This window comes from Leucoraja erinacea, chromosome 11 (genome assembly GCF_028641065.1).
Source record: "Leucoraja erinacea ecotype New England chromosome 11, Leri_hhj_1, whole genome shotgun sequence".
Classification (NCBI taxonomy): Eukaryota; Metazoa; Chordata; class Chondrichthyes; order Rajiformes; family Rajidae; genus Leucoraja; species Leucoraja erinaceus.
Window position 1 is genome coordinate 7,685,609 of NC_073387.1, and position 25,955 is coordinate 7,711,563.

Sequence of the window (25,955 nt, forward strand, 5' to 3'; positions counted from 1 at the left end):
TCAGAATGCAAGAGGTTGCATCTCTCTCCCAGTAGCTGAAAGGGCTGCTCCTCTTGCAATAGGTGCACTTAAATCCCACACTCTAAGGGCACTCGATATAGAGAGCTTCTCCTGAGCCAGGCAAAGGAAACCCATTTATAAACCAAGGCAGTAGGCCAGCAAATGATCTGCCTGTTCTGATTAGCTGGCTCTTTGCCAAGGCCACATTTGCAGTAGAGTTGCTGCCTTTCAGCGAATGCAGCGCCAGAGCCCCAGGTTAGATCCTGACTACGGGTGCTGTCTATATGGAGTTTGTACTTTCTCCCCATGACCTGCGTGGGTTTTCTCCGAGATCTTCGGTTTCCTCCCACACTCCAAAGACGTACAGGTTTGTAGGTTAATTGGCTTGATAAATGTAAAAATTGTCCCTGGCGGGTGTAGGATAGTGTTAATGTGCGGGGATTGCTGGTCGGCGCGGACCCGGTGGGTCGAAGGGCCTGTTTCCACGCTGTATCTCTAAATTAAACTAAAATAAACTAAGAGGCAAAATAAAACATTTAGCGTTGTAATAGCAACTGGGATTACCATGGGGCAATATCAGGTAGATTGATCGGCAAATAAAAGATCTACAGCAGTTTTAGAAACATTTTAATGTCTGGGCATGTGGAAGTTTAGTTTAGTTTAGTTTATTGTCCCATGTACCGAGGTACAGTGAAAAGCTTTTGTTGTGTGCTATCCAGTCAGCAGAAAGACAATACATGATTACAATCGATCCATTTACAGTGTACAGATACATGATAAGGGAATAGCATACAATACAATACAATACAATACTGATTATTGTCATTTGAACCTCAAATGAAGTTCTTGGTTCTTGGTTACTTGGTCCTCCAAAATATTCCAACTGGAATTTAAACTGGAGGTGGCGAAGGGAAAGTTCAAACAAAATTTGGTTTCTGCAGTCATACAACAAGAAAAAAACCCCAAGACCCACAATTAACACAATTTACACAAACATCTATCACAGTGAATCTCATCCTCACTGTGATGGAAGGCAAAGTCATTGTCTCTCCACTGTTTTCCATTCTTCTTCCGATGTTAAAGCAAGGTAAAGCCAGCAAAATCTGATCAAGGATAGTCCAAGGGTCATCAAAGAGGTAGATAGCAGTTCAGCATTGCTCTCTGGTTGTGGTAGGAAAATTCAATTGCCTGATAACAGCTGGGAAGAATCAGATGGTGTGCGTTTTCACACTTCTATACCTTTTGCCTGATGAGAGAGAGGAGAAGAGGGAGTGGCCAGGGTGTAACTCGTCCTTGATTACCTGCCGAGGCAGTGTGAGGTATAAATGGGGTCAATAGAAGTGATGTTGGTTTGTGTGATGGTCAGGGCTACGTCCACAATTCGCTGCAATTTCTTATAGTCCTGGATGGAGCTGTTCCCAAACCAAGCTGTGATGCATCCTGATAAAATGCTTTGTATGGTGCATCTGTAGAAGTTGGTGAGAGTTGTAGGGGACATGCCAAACCTCCTTAGCCTTCTAAGGAAGTAGGGGCATTGGTGTGCTTTGCTGGTCGTTGCTTCAATATGGGTGGTCCAGGAGAAGTTGTTGGTGATATTTACTCCTCGGATTTTGACAGTTTTCGACCATCTCAACATCAGCACCATCAATGCTAACTGGGGTATGTGTACCGCTCCGCTTCCTGAAGTCGATCACTGTCTCCTTTGTCTTGCTGATGTTGAGAGAAAGGTTGTTGTCTAGACACCAGGACACGAGGTTCTCAATCTCCTTTCTGTTTACCGTCTCATCATTATTTTATTTTATTTTAAAGAGAGGCCTTCATATTAACAGTCTTGCTTCTCTATCACCAAACATCGGTAACAGTTACTGGCATCTGAATGGGGAAGTGTGGTGATGAAAGAAGGAGGCAAGCTGGAAGTCCATACTTCAATCAGCAGAAGATAGAGACAAAAAGCTGGAGTAATTCAGCAGGTCTCGATCCGAAATGCCACCCATTCCTTTTCTCCAGAGATGCTGTCTGACCCGCTGAATTACTACAGCATTTTGTGTCTATCTTTTGATGAAATCAGCATCTGCAGTTCTTTCCGAGACATTTTGTCTGCTCAGACGTAAAACTGTGATAATGCTCTCTCTCATGATTCACTAGTTGGTGTTTGCCGAGTTCTTTCCCCACTTGCTGAGGCCTCCTTAAACAGCTCACGTTGAACTTGCCTAGTTCACTGGGAAATTGGCATAATGCTATGTAACATTTTAAAAAATGAACAAAACTGCATTGGTATTAAATAGACCCAGAAAATTGGCTATGCTAGCTATTCTTCTTCTTATCGGGTCCACACTCAAGATTAGAAGTTGTTCAGCCAGAGCTGACACACTTCTCGGCATCTGCATACAATGGTGGCTGTCTTGCGCTTCTTGTGCGTGGTGGTGGAAAGATTGGTGAAAACAGGGCCGCGACGTGAACGCTCTTTCCTTGACCCCACGATGATAGGTATCAGGGTTTGATTGTATCTCCTCTGACGGAGAAGACTGGTGTTAACATATTAGTTTCTTGCCAGAGTTGTTGCTGTTGATAGTTATCTCCCATCCCATCCCATGTTCTGCTGGCAAGAGGGGGAAAAGTGATTGTTGAGTTTCCTGCATATTCAAATGTTATCATGAACAACTGATAGCATGTAAAAGCTGTGGGATGTAGATATATGAGCATTAGACAATCGTTAAGTACATGGCCCGTTAACAGAGATTATTGGTAGGTGAGATAAGGAGAGTATCGGGGTGTGAAGTTTCTGATGAAGAATATGAGATCTGATTATTAATGATGCATTCATTGACCACGACCACATGAACTAGTTATGAACGTTCTTCAAGAGATGCACCCAGGTCCTTGGGGCTTGGCTGCTATGATTGATCACTGATCCCATTACCTCATAAGCTCATGTCTGGAAGGCTTCTGGGACCCCGGCAATGGCAAATCTCTCTTTGAGGTCACTTAAATAATGGTTCCTATGTTTAAAATCATGCAACCAACTTTCTCTTATTTGTAGTGAACTTCAACCAAAGTCAAAATAACCTCCTAAACATGACATTTCCTCATTAAGAAGTAAAGGTCAGCTTTAAGTGGCATTTGGCACTGGTCACTTATGTGTAGAAAGGAAGTGCCGATGCTGGTCTATTGGCCAGTTATGAACGGGATCCTCTGAGGAACATAACAGGTTATTAGGCAGCGCCCAAACTCCATGCAAAAGTGAACTTGGCATGTGCCTGCTTTAGAAGCAATGGGCACAGGTCATGAGTCATTGGATTGGATTGGATTCAATTTTATTGTCATTGCACTTTTCAGAGCAACGAAATGGTTTAGCCTGCAGTCATAACATAGAATAAATAACAAAACAAACACTCAATACAGTTTAAAGTCCCAAAGTCATTGTCCCTTCCCTCCTTGCTCTCCCTCTGCGCTGAGGCAGACGCAGATGTTGTTGCGGGAGCTCCAGAAAAGCAGGTCACCAACCTGTGACCTGCGAGCTCTCGATGATGTCGTCGACTGGCCCGTGGCCGAGGCTCCAAAGTCGGGTCGGAAGTTGGGTCGCCCCGCAACCACAGCGCCGAAGTGGGCCAGCCTCGTGTTGGTAAGTCCTGGCTGGCTCTGTCTACAGAGCCTCGAGGTCGGTCCCAGTTAGAGGCCGCCAACTCCGTGATAGGCCTCAGCGCAGACGGACACGGAGATGGGGGGTACGGCAAGAAAGGTCGCATCCCCCCCCCGAAGGAAGAGTCAAAAAACATGTTACACCCACCCCCCCACACATACACAACTAAATAAACCAAAATAAACTGTAACAACGGGACAAACGAAAAGACAAACGGACCACTTTAGAAGGGTCTTGACCTGAAATGTCACCCATTCCTTCTCTCCAGAGATGCTGCCGTCCCGTTGAGATATTGCAGCATTTTGTGTCTAGTCCAAATATCTTGTTCCTTTTCTGGAATTGTCACTAAAATTGAACTCTTTTTACCAGAAATTGTCCACCAGGATCACCATTTTATATCTGCCTGCTACTCAGCTTGCAAGGAGCAAGAAAGCACATGTTTTTCTCTGGTACCCTGCATGAACTCAGTACAATCAATAAAGTACGTCTGATGTGTAGGCTCTGACTGAACATCAATAAACACACCAACCCAATTCAGCAAAAGCTCTCAAATAGAGAAGGATACGTGATTGAATAAACCGTGTTATGGCATTGGTTCAGGTCAGGACATCATTGACATTCCATTACCTATTAAACACAAGATCTTTCTCATTTAACGATAAACTTGTCAAAGTTCAATTTCCTAAAGATTGTGCCTTCAGCCATAAAATTCTCCCTCTGTCCCGTACTGCAGCAAGGGTCCAGATTATTTGGCTATGACTCAAAGAAGCAATTTAAGACTTTTAACTCATAGAACACTGAACTCAGTCTTTGAAGAAGGGTTTCGGCCCGAAACGTTGCCTATCTCCTTCGTTCCATAGATGCTGCTGCACCCGCTGAGTTTCTCCAGCATTTTTGTGTACCTTCTCCAAACCAGCTTCCCAAAATAACAGATTTATTTTTAATTGAGTGTGAGTCATAATGCAAATGTATGGAACAAAATCAGACTAAGTGCAGGGGGATGATTTAAAAATAGGGAATAGTGTTATGCCAAATTATTGCCCACTCTCAAATTCAGTTTATTGAACAATGCATTTGGGTCACTTCCTTGCATATATATACATAATATGTATATTATGCTGGGTTGATACATTCGGTAACTTTCAATGATGCCTGCAATTTCTTTAGCCCTTAACCTAACAACAGTTTAAAAGGAATATAGCAATCTCAAATTTGAGGCATATTATCCATACTGTGTAGTGTAAGACCACTGTATGTCTATGTCTGCACCTAGATGGTGTAGTATTTATTCTGATCTTCCTAGGGTTACGGGTGGTCACGGACCATCCTGTTGTGATATTACTTTGAGCAGCTGTGAATTGACGTCATTTGGCCGGTGTCTCAATGCCCACAATCTTTTTATAACTTTGACAAGGGGATTTATTCTTGTCCACAGGGGACTAGATTAGGTTGTCAAGCATTACCATACTTATGGAGATTGGACGAAAATTCAGGTGGTGATTTTTTATTTACTACCCTTCTTGAATTATTTCTAGTTTTCCTAAGAACGATAGTAAACAACTTTATATTTGCCATCTCGGAACTTGTCCATTTTCATTAGGCTTCTTCCATGTCACAGGTGTTTTCAATGTAAGGAGTAAAATTCACTGGAAATGAAAGGAATGGGATGTATGTTTGATTCAACAGTGGAGTGAATGAAGAGGGAGTTTTCTATTAGCTGGTGTGATAGAGATGATGATGAGTTAAACATTCAACAGCTAACTTGATGCATTTAAATTGAAAAGAGTTCAAAGATAATTGAAGTTGATTGATATGGAATCAGGTTTTCATCCCAATATTGGGGAAACTGCACTGCCCTCTGTGTTTGAGTTGGTTATTCTGGTCCCCCATTGCCCTGTATTGGGAACACCTATTCAGTTTCTCCAATAAGGAACTAAAGTGTGAAATGTAATGGCAGCTTCTGCCTCTGTCGCTCCTTCACTCAGTGTACTCATAGAGTCATGGAGTTTATTAAAATAAATAAAACAGCTAATTAGCTTTAATTTAAAAGCAAAACAGCGGGTCCCTGCAATGATGACCCTGGTGAGAGACAGCTCCTCTATGAATCCATATGGTTCAATAACATTCTTCAGGGGAGGAAATCTGCACATAACTTATGTGTGTGACATTGAAATAGATTGATCAGAGATGGACACTAATGGCTGGTGTGTAATTCCCATATCCGATAAGTAAATAATATCCTCTGTCATCTGCAGAGTTACCATATACTATCAATAATGTGAAATTGCTCGTTATAGTCAAGGAGTCACTGGTCACAGAAATAGGCCAGTCTGCCACGATCTCCATGCCAATCAAACATCTATTTATACTAATCCCATTCATCAGCTCTTGCTCTATTGCCTACTATCCCTTGTGATCCAAGTACTTGCTAGATACTTCTTAAATATTGTGACCGTCTCTGCCACCACACTCTGGGAAAAACACTGCACATTGTGTCCCAACTGTGGCCTAAGTGCAATCTTAATTGTGTTGCTAACTACCTTATCCACTGTCTGGTTATTCTTGGCTCCATAGTCTTTGGAGATACTCATTGTTTTTTTTAAAAATAACTTTCATGATGTGCCAACATATTGCAAAACTGCTCATGGAAGAACATTTTTCTCACCTTCACTCTACAGGTGATGTGAGGAATGACATTTATATCAACATCCAGTATGGAGATTTTGACAAGTACAATAAGACTACTCAGAAGAACGTGGAAGTAATAATGTGTGTCTGCAATGAAGATGGTAAAATTATTCCGGTGAGGATTTTTGCGTGGAATTAATAGAGGCTAATTAATTGCAACTGGTGGAGAGATAACCTGAGGCCTTCCTTATTTGTTCTCTCAGTTGAAGATTGGATCAGCTAAATTAATCTTAGTTAGCATCACTAAGATAGGTGGATGTCTGTGTTGAATTATGTTGTATATTGTGTCCATTTTTAATTGTAATGCTGCAAGGTAAATTACATTTCACTGCACCTTATGGTACATGTGACAAATAAATTTGAACTTTGAATCAATCTGAACTATGGAGCATGGGGGAATAAAATGCACTCATCTCTCACTCCAGATTATCAGCATTACCTGCTGAAAAATCTAAAGGCATGGAATCAAGAAAATATTGTAACTCACCTTTGAAGCATGGTTGGGTCAGAAGCAGAATGGTGGGTCTTTATCAAGGTATTCTGCAAAGACCAAGGTCTTTGTGTGATGTTGGATCACTGATGACCATGGACTCATTGTCCAGCTGCCAGACCTGAAAGGAGAAGGATATGTGGGGTAGATCTGTAGCCAATAATGAGAGTATATGGACAATTAGTAAAAGTTGAGGAAACATTTTTATACAGTGTTATTGGGATTTCATACAGCTTGGGGTGAAGTAGGAATGGTGGAGGAAACATGATTAAATCATGTGTACATGTTAAAAGAGAAATCATGTTACTCTGCATCATTATTTAGTTATTTCAGCTGTTTAGTTATTTGATGCAGTGTTCTTATTTATGTCGGCAAACCATTTATTTTTTATTTATACAACTAAACTGTTTTGATGCAGAATTCCATTTGCCTGGGAGCAGGAGACAAGTTGGTCAGTGAATTTCGATCGGTCATCTACTATCAGGTCAAACAGCCACGCTGGATGGAGACAATCAAGGTCAGTATGACTATTACAGACCGGCATATAAACATGGGTAACAAGGCAAGCTGGTAGGCGTCATCTACACAGACTTCTGTAAGGTTTTTGACAAGGTCCTGATGATAAGCTGATCCAGATGGTGAGATCTTTTGTTGAGTTAGCCAATACAAAATTGTCTTGATAGTAGGAGTAAGATGATAACAGTGGAAAGTTAGTTTCAGATTGGAGGTCTGTGCCACAGAGATTGGTGATTTTTGTCATCTCAATTTTTTGTCATCTCAATTTTTGTCATCTTTATTTTTTATCCACAATCTGAAGGGTATGTGACTAGCATGGTTAGTAGTTTTGCAGATCATCACCAAACTGATGGACAGTGAAGACAATTATTTAATGTTGCAGCAAGATCTAGAACTTCTGGGAAAGCAAGCCAAAGATGTCCATCCGCCTGTCCATCTGTCTCTCTATCCATCTCTTCATCCCTCCACCTCTTTTCCTCGCCACTTATCACAAGCTTTGCATTTATACACAAAATTGTTCCATGAATACAAGGCATTCCATAAAGTGTCACAACCAGAGGAGTACATTTGACGTGAAGGCAGGGTTGTAGTGTTGGGAAATGAAAAAAGTCATCAGACCTACTTCAGACTTCGAGTTATTGAAGATAGCTCCACCTTCAACAATATAAACTCATCTCCAAGCATTGCCAGCATTCCCCTGTGCCAGAGCATCCTCAACTTCCCGATCCACAGAAAACAAGCAGTGAGGATAGAAGACAAAATTTCCTCCACAATAGTTCACTACACTGGTGTCCCACAGGAATGCATTATCAGCTCTTACTATACTCCCTATTCACTCATGACCGTGTGGCCAAAATCTACTCTAACTCCATCAACAAGTTTTGTAGATGACAACTCAGTCGTGGTCTAGATCACAAAAAAGCAAGATGGAGTACAAGTAGGATTTAGCTTACTAAATATATTCAATGGTATATGGTCACACTGATCTGTTCTGTATTTATTTATGCCTACTATGTTCTGTGGTGCTGAAGCAAAGCAAGAATTTCATTGTCCTATCTGGGACACATAACAATAAACTCTCTTGAATCTTGAATCTAAATTGTATCAAGACAATAACCTCAATGTGAGTATGGATGCAGGAGTTAATTACTGATTTCAGGAGCACCTGGTGGTAAGCCATGGGCACGACGAACCCTCGGCTCTGGAGGGCGGCGCCTTGATGTGGGAGGCTGTTGTTAGTCACGGGGCTGGTATCTGAAGTAGCATTTAAGGCGGGGCAAACCCATGACCTTGAGGTAGTAGGGAGTTGTATTAGAGAGAATAAACAGGTCTAGTGCACACAACTCGTGTTCGCTTAGTTTTTGGCTGGACTCCTGCGAGTCTCCACTACACTGGTGACCCCGACGCCCAGGAGTGTAATCCTGGAAGGGAAATTTGAAAAAAAATGCTATCCGCCGCTGCTGCTTACGAGGCCCACTAGGCCAAACTCAACGTGGTCTCCCTGAAGCCGCCTACATTTTGGACCTCGTAGCCGGGGGTTTGGTTTCGCCAGGCGTAGTCCCAATTCTTAATCCGTGGCATCATGGCCGACGAGACTCATTACTATTATGTGATAAGCGCTCTTGACCAGCAGACGGCCGGTCGAGTCATTCCTTACCTGGATAATCCGCTGGTCATGGGGTAATACACAGGCCTCAGGAGCTGCTGCTCTGGATCTATGGGCCGAGCCGTATGCAGCGCGCCTGTCGGGTCCTCAACATGGGCGGGCTCGGCCCTCATGGGCGAGATGCTCATGCTCATGGGCGACCATCAGCCCTGCCCGCCCTTGGAATTTGTTTACCTGCAGCACTTGCCGCGAAACATCCACCGGCAGCTCGCGGGGGAGAGCTTTGAAGATCCAATCCAGCTAGCGGCCCGTGCCGACGACCTGTGGCTGTCCGACCAGCAGCATGTGGGCGCTTTGGAAGCCTTGGAAGCGCTGGAATCAACAGAATCGCTGGACCGGATCAATTCATCAGCCTGGAAGCCAAAGATCTTAGAGCAGAGCAAGATAGGCCACTCCTGCGAAATACAATGGGCTGACATGTAGTACGCTACGGAGGGGATCCTGGGCATTTTTCACCGCCCATTTTAGTAACCGGAGCCTACCTGACCCGACCCGACTCGCAGTGTAATCAATGTTGTGGGGCAACAATTTGTGTGTGTGATATAGGGTTAGATTCATAATTCTGTCAGTTCATACTTCTTGTCAAGAATAAAATTTGACTCTGGTAATTGTCTTTTTTAATGTTTTTTAAATCATTTCTTTTTAAATGGCTCACAAGCAGTGTTTGTGTTGATTTTGTAGTAACCGGAACCTACCCGACCCGACTCGCAGGGTAATTGACATTGCGGGGGAAGTTTTTGTGTGTGATATAGGGTTAGATTCATAATTCTATTAGTTCATAATTCTGTTAATTCTTGTTAAAGAATAAAATGTTTATAAACACACATACATGAATGTGATATAAATGTATATAGTCATATAACACACACAATTATATTTCTTCTGATCCAATGATGAACTTTATTTCAGACTAGACAAGGGACATTAAATAAGAAACATTGTAAACCTCCCCGCAACTTCACAGACACACTAGGCCTTATCCCACCCTTCAACTCTCCCCCCCCCCTCTGCCCTAAGATCTTTGCTGGAAGCCCCAGTGACCCAAGACCACGCCGACAAGAGGGCCACGCCCACAAGTGGCACAGGAGTGGAGGATGGCTGAGCAGGATCCAGATTAATGGATGTGGTGTTTTTACCACCAACGCTGGGGTTCAGTGGCACGCCAATGCCGCCAGCTCTGTTCGTTTCTGGGAAATGCAATTGCCGGCCGCCGATAGTCATCGCGGTGGCCGGCAGGATCCATCGCCTGTTTGTCTGGGTCCGGCGCTCGGGGCTCAGGTTCTTGGTGGGCACCGGGGCGGAGGTCAACATTTTTTGATTTTTTGACATGTCACGGGATGACGCCTGTATGGTCATGAGTAGTCGCCCAAATAGTCGTATCTTTTTCTGGTCGCCGCTGGATTTTCAACACGTTGAAATGTTTCGACGACCTGCTGCGACTAATGACGGGTACCGACAGTCGCCGAAAAAAATCGCATAAGTGGGACAGGCGTTTTATTGTTATGAGTCGTTCCAGAAATGTGACCAGGTATTTCTCAGAGTAACTCTTTATTGGTGTAATTACAGCATCACTTACTCAGAAGGTGACATTATTCCTGGAGCATTGTAAGAGAACGTAGACCATGTCGTCCCAGTAGTGACCAATGTTGGTTGCCTCAGCTGTCTCACAAGCTATAGTGTGCTGATACCTCCATTACGTGGAATCTTTCCTTCACGCTTCCATATGCGCAGGCATTTGTTCAATATTTCACTATCACATCAACTTAAATACACAGTAAAAATCAAAAAGTCGCAGCTGCTGGAAATCTGAAATATAAACAGAAAATGCTGGAAAATGTAAGCAAGTCAGGCAGCATCGGTGGAGAGAGAAACTACCAATGTTTATGTACACAAAGCAGTTCTGCTATAGTTTTTATATTTAGTAGTTCTGCTGTAAAACATGTTTTCATAACTCCAATTGGATATAACACAATTGATGAAATAGGAATCTCTATTTGTGTTACTGGCAAAATTGCTCAAAACTTGATTTTTATTGGAAACTAGAGAAATGCTTACGTCAAATTGTCGAACCAAAAAAAATGTCTTGGGAAAGAAACAGTTCAGTGTTTCTAAGTAACCTCCCAGCAGTAATCAGACACCATTGTCTGTTAATGACACAGCCTGTCCACTTCAATACAGGTGGCCACTGACATGGACAAGAATTGCTTACATCAAACTTTGTGTAATGATACTCTAGTAAACACTCCAAGATACAGCCTTTAGTATTTTGAGCCAGGTGACACAAAACAACTTGTAGTTGGTATTGGTTTATTTTTGGTATATTTATGTATTGGTGGCTATTAAGCTATTAAAAGCTCTTCAGCTTATAATAGCTATTAAGCTATTAAAACAATCTTTATTTTTGAGAATTCGGTGGGAAAAATAATTTTGCCATTACAAGTTTGAAATTCTCTAGCCTGTAACCCCACTTTTTCCATTCCCCCAATCTTCATTATAATGCTATTTTTAATAACATAAGATGTCTTAGGAATGCAACTATCGCCCTTTAGAAGGACTGCCTGTACTCACATAACACTTTTAACATAATGATGTGCACAGTGCCTTTTGCCGGTAGATAACCATGCATTCATTCCTGAAGAGGGTGATGTTAGAAAGGTTGACCAACAGGAGATTGTTAAAGACGTTTGATGACCATCCTAATGGAGGATTGATTTGAGAGACACCATTGTTTTGGGAATGGAGGTCGAGGGCTTTGATGGGACTAGATTTTTTTCAATTCCAAAGAACTGTGATCGAACAAAGGGTCGTCAATCTGTAATTTTTAATTCCCTTTCTCTCTCCATGGATGCTGCTTGGCCTGCTGGGTAATTGTAGCATTTTTTGGTTTCCTTTTGAATTTCTGATTTCATCATTAGCATTGCTTGCTTTTTGATTTGTATCTCTGAATTAATGGCTCAGAATGGCAGCGACAAGGCCAGTGAATGTAGCAGATCTGGCTTATGTACCCTTGGGTGTGTATCCCTTTAAGAATTGTACCTTGTGACCAAAAGCTATCATTGTCTATATTATGGTATTGTAATGGTTGAACAGGTTGGAACAAGATGCCTATCTGATAGAAAGATTGTGGAAAAGAAAAGATCCTGGTTTTCTTTGTAAGTTCTTTTTAACATAAAGCACTTTAAGAAAATTCTACACTGGCTATCCTCCAATATGATGGGAAGTTAAATGATCTTAAATGGGCTAGATTGAAGATTAATCCTAGTAAATTACATAGTATTTATTTGGCTAGAGGAAGGGTAGTAGAGAAAAGGTTTTATCTAGATGATGAAGAAATTTAGTCTATAATGGAGAAGCCAGTTACAAGCTTGGGTAGGTGGTAGAACAGGAAGTTGGATGACACTGGACAGGTTCAGCAACTTCGAAATAGATTTTTGAAGGGTTAGAAAGGATAGAGAAGTCAGAGCTTCCAGGCAAGTTGAAGTTGTGGTGTTTGTAGTTTGGGTTATTCCCTAGGTTGATGTGGCCATGAACAGTATATAAGGTGCCAATTTCTACAGTTGGAAGGGTTGAGAGATTGGTTAGTTCATATATTAGGAAATGGTTAGGAGTTCCATGGTGACTGAGTAATGCGGCTTTATATTGGAAAGGTATTCTCCATTAACCATTGTCTAGTGTAACAGAGGAGTTTAAGTGTACAGAACTGAGGTTAGAGTTGAAATTACCAGGGAGTAAGGATACCTCTTTGTTAAGCTGGTGCCTAATGTAAATAAAGGGAGGAAATGGAACTCAAAACAGGCAGTAGAAGAAGCACAAGCAGCTCTGAGACATACAGACATTGTTGGTAGTGAAGTAGGGTGTGGCAAGGGAAAGGAGGCTTAGGGAGCACTGGGAAACCAGTGTGGAGAAAGGCAGGTCCAACAGAGAGGAGGAAATCGGTTATAAAGCAGGTACATCGTCCGGAGGAAGCAGTGGGATGAGTAAGGGCAGTAGCTCAGGTTAAGCAGGGACAGTGGATGAACTGGGAAAGTGTAGAACAGAGGAGGCTTAGCTGGAGGGACCTGTGGTGCATGGAGGCGGATTTGGGAGGAAAGCTTGTTGTTCCGCAGGAAATTATTAGTACTAGTTTGAGGCCTGATATAGTGTTATGGTCAGTTAGTCAGCGCATAGTGTAGCGATGTTACAAAACTTACCTTCAGCGGCGCTGCAGTTCTGCCACTGGCTGTGTGCTCGACTTTGGCTCCTTTTAGGGGGGGGGGGCGGGATTAAAATGCCGTTTTCTCCTGCTTATCAGAGCAGGCTCTCCTCGGGCTGCTAAGCTGCTGAAGAACAATCGATCCGACTTCTGTTCCCGATTTTTAAATTTATTTAATCGCGAGACAATTTAATAATTACATTAAAATAAAAAGCGACTTTCTAGCGCACTCAATGCCTACAACATGACGGATCGCATGAAGGGGACAAAACATAATGTAAATCGTCTATTTTACATATGAACTTGTTTCTCGGGATGGCTTTAATCTAATTTTCCTTTACGAAAATGTGATTTAGGCCCCATACGGACCGGAAGTGTTTTTCCTATCAATATGGGGTTCAAATTCACCGCAAATGCAACATTCCAATCAATTGCGTTCCAGAAAAACCCACTCGCAAGATGATATTAATGCTCTTTTATTTGGACAATCATGTCATAAGAGCATCTAAATCATCTATATTTTGTGTTATTGTCTATCCATAGTCAATATTTTTATACTAAATATCAGTTTTAGTCCCATGTATTGTGCAAAAAATTAATAATTTTAATTATATTGAGTGGATGTTTCTAGATTAATTTACGGGAATTAAACATTAAATTCTTTCCATCTGGCATATAAATTAATGACAGTGAGATTTAAAAATCATGTTATATCGTGAATTCTTGTGTGAATGGGATTAGTTTGTTATTTGAATACTTAGTCTATTTAAAAAACATATTTTTCTTAAGAAATGGAATCTAAAGGACATTCTTAATGGGGAAAGTAGTGGGCAGAAAGTCATGTCATGTGTGGTTTAAAGAGCAAAAACTTGTAGTTTACAATGCCAAAATTGAAAAGTTGAGGAAAAACAAGGTGTACAGAGTTGCTTATTGGTTACAATCTGAGGAGTATGATGATGCTACTGATTATGATATGCCAATGTACCGGCTAGCAACTGATCTTCTCCATAAATACTTGGTCTATTGCTAGAAGTTTTAATTTATTTACCTATCTGTTACAGATTTACAGCATAAACTTCAATAATATTAAAGTCCTGATCTTGAGACTATCACATGTTTTAATTTTCAAGGCAGTCTGGGTGTTTCTTACTATTTCTGTCACAATCGTCAATTTTGTAATTAACTACAATTAGGTAATTAACTAATTATATGCTTTAATTTCAAGTCATCCAAGTAATATGTTTTATATTTGTTTCAGAATGATTCAATCTATGATAACTGAAAATTTCATTCAGTTCTCTTGATTTTTAAGAAAGCTATGGGCTTTTGACATGGGCACAACTTTTGTGTTAAGTCAATGGAAAAGCAATAGGGAACAAGATGCTAATGAAAATGGCCATAACTTTTTTAATACTGAAGATATGAAAATGAATCAGACTTCTTTTTATGCTTTATCTGGTGGGATAAATTGCAGACTTGATTTTTAAAATCTCAAAATTTTGTAACATTGCTACATAGTGTACTCTATAGATTTGTGCCTCGGGAGAACATAGTGGATGAGGTTGATGAAAGGACGCAGCTTAGATATGTAGTGTTGGCAACAGGTTGAGCAGCAAAAATGGAAAGCAAGAGTATGTCCGATAGAGGTGGGTTGTGGAGGTTTCATTGCGAGAACGACCACATGCAGTATTTGGAGAGCCAGGAATTCATGGACTGAGTTTGTGTCAGGCCGTATAGGAGATGTCAGAGGCAGGAGGTGGATGTGGTGGAGAAGAAACTGTTAGCTGGGGGCAGAAATGAAATGTATAACGCATGGTCTGTGTATTTCTTTGTAAGTGTATTCTGTGTAATTGTATTGTGGTTTATGTTACGTTGATATTTGTGGCACTACAATTGTTTAATGATGGGTTGGGATAATTGTTTGACAGAATGCGAGTGTTTAGCATTTGTTTGAGTGAATCAATTGTCTATATTTTCCTTTATTTAGTGATACTGGTCGCATAGGTGGTGAGAGCACGTATTGTGTGGGGGTAGTTCTATTACACCAGAACTAACTGTTGATCCTCCCCGAGGTGTCATGGGCCTAACTCAATAAAACACCAGTGAAGGGAGGTGCCAGCTTGATAACCCCAATGATATATTGGCATCTACACAATCATTTTTTTTTGTGCTTGTTAACATGTAGACAGCTTATTATTGCATATGGAGTTAGCTATTGTCCCTCAGTGTAAGTTTGTATAAGCAGTTTAGATACTTCTTTGACATCGGGCTTGGTTTTCTTGGTAGAACGCTTATCCTGTTGTTCTAGCATGTACTTTGTGTTTTAATAGTAATTTAAATGTTGAACAAATTGGAATGAGTTGTCTTATCTGATAAAAAATGTGGAAAAGAAAAAAGAATTTACACCTTTTTTTGTAAATTCTTTTAAATTTAGTTTAGTTTAGAGATACAGCACGGAAACTGGGCCTTTGGGTCACTGGGTTCATGTCAACTAGCGATCCCCACATATTAACACTATCCCACGCTCACCAGGGACAATTTTTACATTTACCAAGCCAATTTACTTACATACCTGTACGTCTTTGGAGTGTGGGAGGAAACCGAAAATCTCGGAGAAGACCCACGCGGATCACGGGGAGAACATACCATTCAGACAGCACCCATAGACAGGATCAAACTCGGGTCTCAAGCGCTGCAAGCTGTAAGGCAGCAACTCTACAGCTGCATCACTGCACCCACCGATTAAATCATGGCACTATTTTTTAAAAATCCACACACTGGCTATTCTGCAATATGATAGGAATTTAAATAATTAAAACAAAAGGAGCTCGAACTATCTAGCAGGTCAGGTCGTAATGGTTTGAGAAACCGAATAAATGTTTCAGGGGTGGAAGACTTAATCAAAATATGGATCTTTTCACACAGTTACGGCAATATTCTGTTTTATTTTACTCCTGAAAGGTTTAGCTCTTTTTTTTTACACCCTTATGTTTGCTCCTAGACTACATGTAGGTAGTTCTGCAATGACACGTGTTTTCATAAAGCTTATTGGGATAAATGCAAGGGATTAAGGGGCTGTCCCACTTGGGCGAACTAATTGGCGAGTTTATAAGAGTTTGCCCTCGACTCATACTCGCAGCATGGTCGACACGAGGTCCCAGGTGGTCTTTGTAATGCTCCTTCATGCTCGAGAGTAGTCCCCGCATTATCAAGGCCTCAGCTAGGTCGCGGCATATTTTTTAACATGCTGAAAAATGCACGCGAGTAAAAAAAGGTCGCCATGGAAGAAAATCAATATTTGTTTTACTCGTAGGTTTAGTCGAAGTAGGTTGGCATGTTATTCGTAGGTAATCGAGGGTAGTCAAAGGTACCCATAGATAGTCTTCAACATAGTCGAAGGGAGATCGAAGGAGGTCGTCTTCACTCTGAAATATTCGGTGTCCAATTTTCCCGAAGCTAGTCGAAGCTAGGCTTCAACAAAGTCGAAGGAGGTCTTCAACATGACACTTTTTTCAAACTGTCTTAAACTCTTCAAAATTCGCCAATTAGGTCGCCAATGTGGGGCAGCCCCTTTAGGGAACACTATGCATGTTACACAGGCTGAGTTGATTATAACACAATTTTGATCAGGAACTAGAGAATTACTTAAAAGTAACATACAAGCTATCCTGGATTTAAACAAAATAGGAGACAAAAAACTGTTTCTGTGTCACTTCCCTGCTGTGATCTGATTATGTTGTCTCTCAGAAATATAGCTGCTAACTTAACTGTAGCATTCCATATAAAATGACAAACAATCACTTCCATTGACAATTGTGCAATGAAACGTTATTGAATAATGTATTATACAGCCTTTAGTATTTTTAATTTGCAGTCACAGAAATAAATTCATTGCTATTGAAACGACTTTTTATTTTTGAAAATCGTGTAGGAAAAATAAAACCCCTTTCTTCTATTGACACAATTGTTTTTATAAAGCAATTTTCTCAAATGAGGTTTAGATAAAACACAATTATCATGTTATGGCAGAATTATTTGTATTATTACTTTCCAAGTGTCTTATTACCACTTCCCCAGTAGCAGAAATAGTTTTCCCCTTCCACTTTATCAGTTCTCCTACTTACTGCTTAATTCCAGATATGTATACAGTCAACTTTAATTTTGTTATTGGTATGTATAAAGAGCCAAAGGCCACATGAACAACCACCATTCCTTTTCTCCAGAGATGCTGTCTGTCCCATCGAGTTACTCCAGCATTTTGCGTTTATCTTCAACTAAAACCAAGAAGCTTTGCATCATTTATTTTTAAAACAACAGGATGGTCACTGAGGTGTATAGGAATTTTTATTTGCAGAGGGTAGTGAATCCTTGGAAATCTATGCCAAAGGGCTGTGGAAGCTGGACCACTTGAGATATTTAAAGATATATTTTCAGTGATCAGAAAATTGAGGTCTATGGGGAACAGACACAGAAGATGAGCTGAGGCCTGGGGCCACAAATATTGAATATTGGGTTGATTCCTGCTTCTTTGACTAGCCTTTACAATGTCCTCATTGAAGCATGCATGTTGCAGGCAAGGCTGTGGTTGAAAGCTTGATGAAGTTCAGTTTTGTTTAGTTTATTATCGTCATGTGTACCGAGGTGCAGTGAAAAGCTTTTGTTTGCACTCTATTCAGTCAGAAAAGACAAACATGAATACATTCAAGCTGTCCATAGTGCACATATAGAAGATATAGGGTAGAGCATTTAGTGCAAGATATAAGATTGAGAACAAATAAAGTCCGATTAAATAGAGTTTAAAAAAAAGTCTCCATTGAGGTAGATTGGAAGTCAGAATCTCTAGCTGATGAGAGGACAGTTCAGTTGCCTGATAACAGCTGGGGAAAAAAAACTGTTCCTGAACCTGGATATATATGTTTTCAAACTTCTGCACCTCTAGCCTGATGGGAGAGGGGAGAAGATGTGACTGGGGTGTGACTGATCCTTCATTATGCTGCTGACATTGCTGAGGCAGTATGAAGTGTAGATTGAGTTAATGGAAGGGAGCCTGCTTTGTGTGATGGTCTGGGCTACCACACTCTGCAATTTCTTGCAGTCTTGCATGGAGGTGTTCCCACACCGGGTTGTGATGCATCCGATAAGATGCTTTCTACGGCGCTCCTTTAGAAGTTGGTGAGAGTTGTTGGGGGGCATGCCAAATTTCCTAAGCTTTCTAAAGAAGAACCGTTGGTGTGCTTTCTTGGCTATAGCTTTGATGTGGCTGGTCCAGGACAAATTACTACTGATATTTGTTCTTAGGAATTTGAAACTTTCTGCGCCATCAATGTAGTCTGGGGTGCGTCTACTGCTTAGCTTCCTGAGGTCAATCATAATCACCTTTATGTTGCTGACATTGAGGGATAGATAGATTGTCTTGGCGTCAAGTTACAAGGTACTCAATCAATTTTCTGTACTGTCTCGTCATTTGATATCCACCCCACTGCAGTGCTGTCGTCTGTGAACTTGTAGATTGAGTTGGTTTGGTATTTAGCTGCGCAGTCTAGAGTGTATAAAGAGTACAGTGAGGGGCGGTGAACGTGTCCTTACAAGGCACCAGTGTTGAGGATTATCATACAGGATAACTTGTCGCCTTTCCTCGGGTCAGGAAGTCCGTGCTAACTCCAAGTTCCACGAGTTTGAAGATGAGCTTGGTTGGGATAATGGTATTTAATGCAGAGCTATAGTCGATGAATGTGTCCTTATCCGGGGATGAGAGTAAGGCCAGGGTGATGGCATCAGAAGTGGAGCTGTTGTGGCAGTAGGCGGATTGTTGTGGTGGATCAAGGCTGCTCGGTTGGCTGGAGTTAATGAGTGCCATAACCATCCACTCGAATCAGAGCAGCAGTTTGACCATAGTTAAAATACCTGATGAATTCCAGACATGTACTCGAAGACTAGATACTCAAATGGGATTTCAGAGATTTGCCTGTTGACTTCAAGCTCAGAAAGCATTGTCAGTTCATTATGGTCAGAATGAATAAAGAGATTCTTTACAACTTCACCACGATTGTCATCAAGGCAATTGATGTCTGACATACCCAGATCCAATTTCTGTGACATTTATTAATGTTACTTGAAAACTCTTCAAGAATGAATACATCTCTAAATAGGAGATTAAGTTCTGTGCTGACTGCAGCTTCTGAAGAACAAAATCATCATTGCATTCTGTGTACTTGTGGGGAAAAATAATCAATAATTGATCATAGCATTTTCAAAATGAGCAAGTGTGTGTCAAGTATTTGATTGTTTTTGGTGAACAAGCATTAGGATCTGATTGATGGGGGACTGATGGGGAAGCCAATCATCGTGTCAAAACTGAAAGCTTTCCGGGGCCTGATGGACCATGCTCAGCATCCTTGGATTTTGATCATTCAACCCAACAGCGACATTTAAAATGTGTGCAAAATTAATTGAAAGCTTCACCTCTATATTACATGAAACTAGTTATTCAGTCCTTTAATGATTTAATCTTTCATCACTAAACAACTCCTCAACATTCGTCTCATTTCTTTTGCATTTGATTGCTCTTTTTTCTCCTTGTGCTGTGATTAACGACTTATTAGAACATTATGTGCTCATCTGTTTGACATACTTGAGATACCATGTTAGTAGTCACTTTGTAAAGCCCCTCGGGGCTCTATCTAATGGAATTTGTGAAAAAGGTCTTTACTTCTACACTCTATGAAGCTATAGAAATCATTGCTGCCCATTTATTTAGTTCATAGTAGACAGCCTCGTGTTCCATCATTATGTTTTGCCTGATTACTTAAGCAGGCAAATGAAATTTGAGATCACACACAGCAGATTAACCTCAACTTGGTGGGTCTTCAGTTACCTGAAGAAAAGGTGCAACCTTGTTCCTGTCAAGCTTATATATTTAACCTTTGGTGAATTTGGTTATACTGCACCTTTGGTTATATTCTTAACCTTTGGTTAAGAAGTATAAAACACTGCTGGAGGACACAAAGTGCTGGAGTCACTCAACAGATCAGGCAGCATCTCTGGAGAACATGGATCAGTGAAGTTTAGGGTTGGGATCCTTCATTTCACTGATCCATGCTCCCCAGAGATGCTGCCTGACCTGCTGAATTACTCCAGCACTTTGTGTCCATTTGTGTTCGTAAGTGATAGGAGCATAATTAGGCCATTCAGCTCATCAAGTCTACTATTCATTTGTGGGTAATCTACCTTTCCCTATCAACCCCATTCTCCTGCCTTCTCCCCATAACCCCTAACACCCATATTAATCAAGAATCTATCATCCTTTGCTTTAAAAATATTAATTGACTTGGCCTCCACAGCCTTCTGTTGCCATGAATTCCACAGATTCACCACCCTCGGACTAAGTAAATACCACCCCATCTCTGGTCCTAGACATCCTCTTCACATCCATTCTATCCAGGCTTTGATAGGGTGATCCAGGTGTATTAACCAGCATCTGCAGTTCCTTGTTTCTATTCAATAACATGCTGGTTTATTTGGGGATTAAGTCCAAGGTACAAAGATGCATTCTTTCTTCAAATAAGCCGAGACATTCAGCCCTAAATTGTTGCCAATGAATAGAGAGCATGCTGTGCTTGCCACTAATGTACACAAATGAATGAGTCACCCATATCATCTTACTGGTGAGTGTTGTCCTGGTCAACGCAAATTGTGGCAGGACCTCCTGTGATATAGTTCTCCCAAGTGGGTGAACATCTAGCCTTGACCATGGAATGGTTGATCAGATCTTTGACAACTGAATAAAGAGTGTACCTGGTTTTACTGGCCCATCAGATCAGTTCAAGCTATAAAAATAAAATTTAACATATAAAATCAGAAATATATTTTTTACCAAGATCTTTATTTTTAATGAAACTTATTTGTTAAATCATACACATAGTTAAAAATATATCAGTTCAGTTCAGTTTATTGTCACGTGTACCGAGGTACAGTGAAAAGCTTTTGCTGTGTGCTAACCAATCACCAGACAGACAAATCTTGATTACCATCAAGCCATTTACTGTGTATAGATGCCCTTCTGCTTGATCGGTGTTCCTTTCCACTCAAGTGTAATACATCCTCACCTACAAGCCCTCGACCATCTGCCCCCCCCCCCCCCCCCCCCCCCATATCTCACTGACCTCCTCTTCCCCTACCGACCCTCACGGTCCCTCAGATCCACATCAGCCGGTCTCCTCTCCATCCACAAATGCAACCTCCGCAAGTTTTGGGGACAGAGCCTTCTCCAGGGCAGCTCCCAGGCTCTGGAACTCCCTCCCCCAACTGATCCGCAATTCCGTGTCCCTCACCATCTTCCAGTCCCGCCTCGAGACCCATCTCTTCACCTCTGCCTATCCTTAGCCCCACGTCCCCCTCCCTTTTCATCTGTGCGTGAATTGCCTTATATTGTGTTTTGAATTGAATTCTGTCTTTGATTTGTGTATTAGTCATGTCTCTACTATTTATTTAATTCCCTTGCATGTTTTTCCTCTACCTGCTAAACTTTTGTAAGGTGTCCTTGAGACTCTTGAAAGGCGCCCATAAATAAAATTTATTATTATACTTTCCAGTGCCATGTGTATACTGATGCAGGTTCAACAGTATGCTCCTCGGCATCACTGTTGGCAGGCTTAACAAGGTCATGTTGTACCGCTGGATTTCATGCAGACTTCACATAGAACCACAGTGGTTGGGGTTGGCAATGGGGTGAGAGGTTTGATGGAAGCTAGTTAAATGCAAACTGTTTGGTATATCCAACTCCTGGCCTGGATTTCCTGGCAATATGTCCTCTTGTACCCCAGCTATTTCACTGATCATAGATCAGAATTCTGTTTACTGATTGTTTCTAAGAATACAGGAAGAGGAAGAACTTCTCGGGCAAAGTATGAACTTTCCTTAGCAGGTCAAGTCCAAAATTCTTACATTTCTTTGCAATCAGTGAACCCTGCAAAAATTATATGAATGGGAATCGTTTTGAAAGTGCGAAAAGCACAATTTAATATCATGTCTTAGTTATTATGTTAATCATATAATGAATGATTTATTACTTTTCTGCTTTTTACTAGTTGGCTATTCCAATGGAAGAAATGCAAAGAATACACTTGAGGTTCATGTTTAGACACCGATCATCACTAGAATGTAAGTATCATTTGTATTTAAGCAGCAGTTATATTCATGAGCTATACTCACTCTGCATGCACTCATTGGCTTTCCTTGTCTTCACTGTTCACTCTCCTGATACATTTCTTCAAATTTAATGGACTTCGCTTTCTTTGCAGCAAAAGACAAAAGTGAGAAAAATTTTGCTATGGCCTTTGTACGGCTGATGAAAGATGATGGTACGACCCTGCACGATGGTACTCATGAACTCCTGGTGTATAAGGTGTGTGGCATAGTTTCTCCGAATTTGGCAAAATATTACCTGTTAATGTATAGAGTTGATTTTAGATTGCTAGCTTTAATATCTACTTGTATACTGTTCCATTGTACTGCTTTGGTAAAGGTTTATGCTCAACTTTGGGTGGGATTTGAAAGTGGTCATGGAAGACCATTCATACAATACAACATATGTCAGCAGTGCAGAGAAAAGCTCCCTTTGTTCATGTCAGGCTCAACCTTGGAAGAAGGTCCCACATTCCAACATGTTCGATTCTGCCAAACATCAATCCATAGTCCTTTAAAACAAGAGGAAAGGTCAGTGCCATTTGGATCCAAAAGGTAATACAAGTAACAAGACAGAAACAAGGAACAGCCACAAGGAAGGGCAACATTCATTGCCCTTTCCTCTTCTCTCTGAAAAACGTGCCATGCCTTCTCTTTAACCCATTGTAGGATCTACATTGCTGGTACTGCCATTATGGCATTTTTGAGGATTTCAGCACATTGATGTGGCGACTATGAAGTGGTGACCTGACCCCACATCAAACTCATTACAATATCCAAAATCATCTTGGAGGATAGGTATTCATCTTCACTCAATGCTTCAATGAAGGATGTTTTCCAACCATCAATAATAAATTTAATGTGCTATGAACAAACAGACTCAATGGGTCAGGCAGCATCTGTGGAGGGAAGTGGACAGTCAATGTTTTGGACTGGAAACCTTCAATTTATCATGTTGGGTCGGTCTATCCTCTTTTTGGCTATTAGCTTACTTCAGAATAGAGCTTACGATTTATGTTCATAATTATTTTCTTTTATCATGTAGTATTAGCAGGGACAATATACTCAACCCTAAGTGTTTAAACATCCCATTACACGTAGAGATGCTGAGCAAAGCATCAAGATTTAAGGTGATGTGGGCATTAGAAGACTTGTAGAACAATATGTGAGATATGGTGGTTGAGGAGAGTTTTGTTTTTGTTCACTATTCCTCTTGAACCTGTATTTTTCGCTCATACCTACTTGTCCTCATGACATTAATTTCTAACCACAGGGCACAGTGTTATCACGCTATTTTGGCGTGACATATTATCTTACTCAAATCAATTTGGTTTCCATGACAATCCTGCAGTTTATTTAATCCTTCTACTGTTTAGCCTAATTTTTTATAAATAAAAATGAAACAATTTCTCAACACGTCTTTTGAATCAGAGGGGTTTCATGACATTTGGGAATTTTTGTTGTTTAGTTTCGAGATCCAGCGGAAACAAGCCGCACTGACCAGCGATCCCCACACATTAACGTTACCCTACATACACTAAGGGCAATTTTACATTGATACCAAACCAATTAATCTACAAACCTGTATGTCTTTGGAGTATTGGAGGAAAACTCCAAAGAGTTCCTGGAGAAAACCCTCACGGTCACGGGGAAATCGTTAATGGGCCTGTACCATTTTGGCGATTGGAACGGTGACTGTCAGAGTGGAACACGCACGCACACAGACACACCCTCTACCCCCCCCCCCCCCCCCCCAGTTCCTTCTTCAGCCCATTATGCAGGCGGGGACAGGGCAACCTGAGGGTGCGCTGTATGAGTGAAATTCACACGGTGCAAAGCCAATGTGATACGGACACACCGCATTGAACAAGAAGGTTGGCGCTGTAATTAAGACGGTGAAAGCACAGTGTAAGGGAAGGGTCACGCAAGTCCTTTAAAAGAGGGGGGAGAAGGAATGGAGACAACTTTTAATATGCCAGGGATACAAGGCTGCGAAGCTCGGCGGACATTAACATTTATCGGTTATCCTTGGTTCTGAAAACTACTGCCTACTTTTGTTTTTCCCCCCCAATGAGCCAATGAAATTCACCGGTCAGCACTGGCTACAACCCATGAGAACCTGCGACAACCTTTGACCTCCTGGAAACCCAGTGCCACTGCACCTATGGCACGAGAATTCTCGCTACTCTCCATGGCGGCTTCATTCGTGTCGCCGCTAATTTTTCAACATGTTGAAAAACTTGCGGAGACCATAATGAGGCTGCGACGAGTTCCCAGAAGGTGGAAACTCTCACGACCATGAAGGCGACTATCCAGCAACCACTCACGAACATGTGGCAACCGCAATGCTGCCCTACTTAATTTCTTGATAATTGATCATTTCTTAATAATAAGATCTGCTAATTGTCATTCCTGACTTTCTCTGTTGTTTGGTTGGAGATTAATGCAGAAATGCTTGAAGAAATTTCTAAAATGTTACAAGAAGATTAATAAGAATAAGGCTCAGCAACTTAAGGGGATTTCCATCTGAGGATGCATTGACTAATAATTATGTGCTGCATAAATGCACATTTAATATTGCCAGTAAATTCTGTCCTAATGCCTTGTGGAATAAAGATAGCACACAGTTGTCATTTTTTGATAAAGTGAATATGAAACATAGTGGGCAATCCATTTACAATATTCAAAATATTTGACATTTTTTGTCAAGGTAGACAGAAATAAATCTCATCTTAGCCTGCTCTCCCTCGCTCACGGCTCACACGGGTTGTGGTGTAATGATTTTGCTGAAAGCAGGTAGCACTAATGGTATTATCAATTTCCAACTCTCTTCACTACACTGACAGCCAAATGTATTTCGTGTTTCTTCTTCTGACAATTGTGACTGAAGAAAATTCAATGTTCACCTTCATCATTCATGCACTGACCTCTCACAGCCATCAGACCATGCAAACCTCTCCTAGCACTCGCAAGTCTCCAAATGAATGGAGTGTGAATTTCAAGGTAAGCTTGTCACCATTGTCCAATGTTTGTCCTTGGTCAAGCAAACGTTGTGATGCTGCCAATAAAACATGTATTGAAGGAGTACTTAACTGTTCTTGCAAGTAGACCCTGAGAAACTTTCTGCTGCACTGGAAAGGTCTCTGGTATGACAAGTGTGTCAAAATAAAGTGGAAATAATGAACCTATTCTTGGGTTCCCAAACGAAATTCAGCAAAGTGTCATTTGAAAGGCTACTGGGTGAGTGTGGTGTTGTTCAGGCTGAGAAGAGTAATCTCCAGCTACAGAACATGAAATTGCCAAGATGTGCAGAGCAATAGCCAATGACAAAATGTAAATGTTTGCATTTTAAATGGACTTGGAAGACGAGGATGTATTGAATAGATGGCAGGATTGTAGGAAGTACCGCAAAGTTAAGTGATCAGAGGTAGCGCAGGTAGAATTGTTGTTGATGAAGTAGGATATCTGCCTTCATTAGCTGGGCTTGGAATATAAAAGCATGGAGGTGATGGTACAAAAGGTTACAAATATATATTAGTTAGGTCACAGGTGAAATGTGAGACACCATCGGGTCCTGTTT

At 41.1% G+C, this 25,955-nt stretch overlaps 1 protein-coding gene across 1 annotated transcript in view; it reads left to right on the forward strand.

Moving 5' to 3' along the window:
• The window catches only part of LOC129701436 (dedicator of cytokinesis protein 2-like), a 671,641-nt gene that overhangs the window by 120,801 nt on the left and 524,885 nt on the right, over positions 1 to 25,955 (forward strand). Inside the window, exons 14-17 of the mRNA XM_055642616.1 lie at positions 6,319 to 6,443; positions 7,237 to 7,335; positions 22,279 to 22,351; positions 22,492 to 22,595. Coding sequence (XP_055498591.1) covers positions 6,319 to 6,443; positions 7,237 to 7,335; positions 22,279 to 22,351; positions 22,492 to 22,595 — 401 coding nt within the window. The remainder of the gene's footprint in view (positions 1 to 6,318; positions 6,444 to 7,236; positions 7,336 to 22,278; positions 22,352 to 22,491; positions 22,596 to 25,955) is intronic.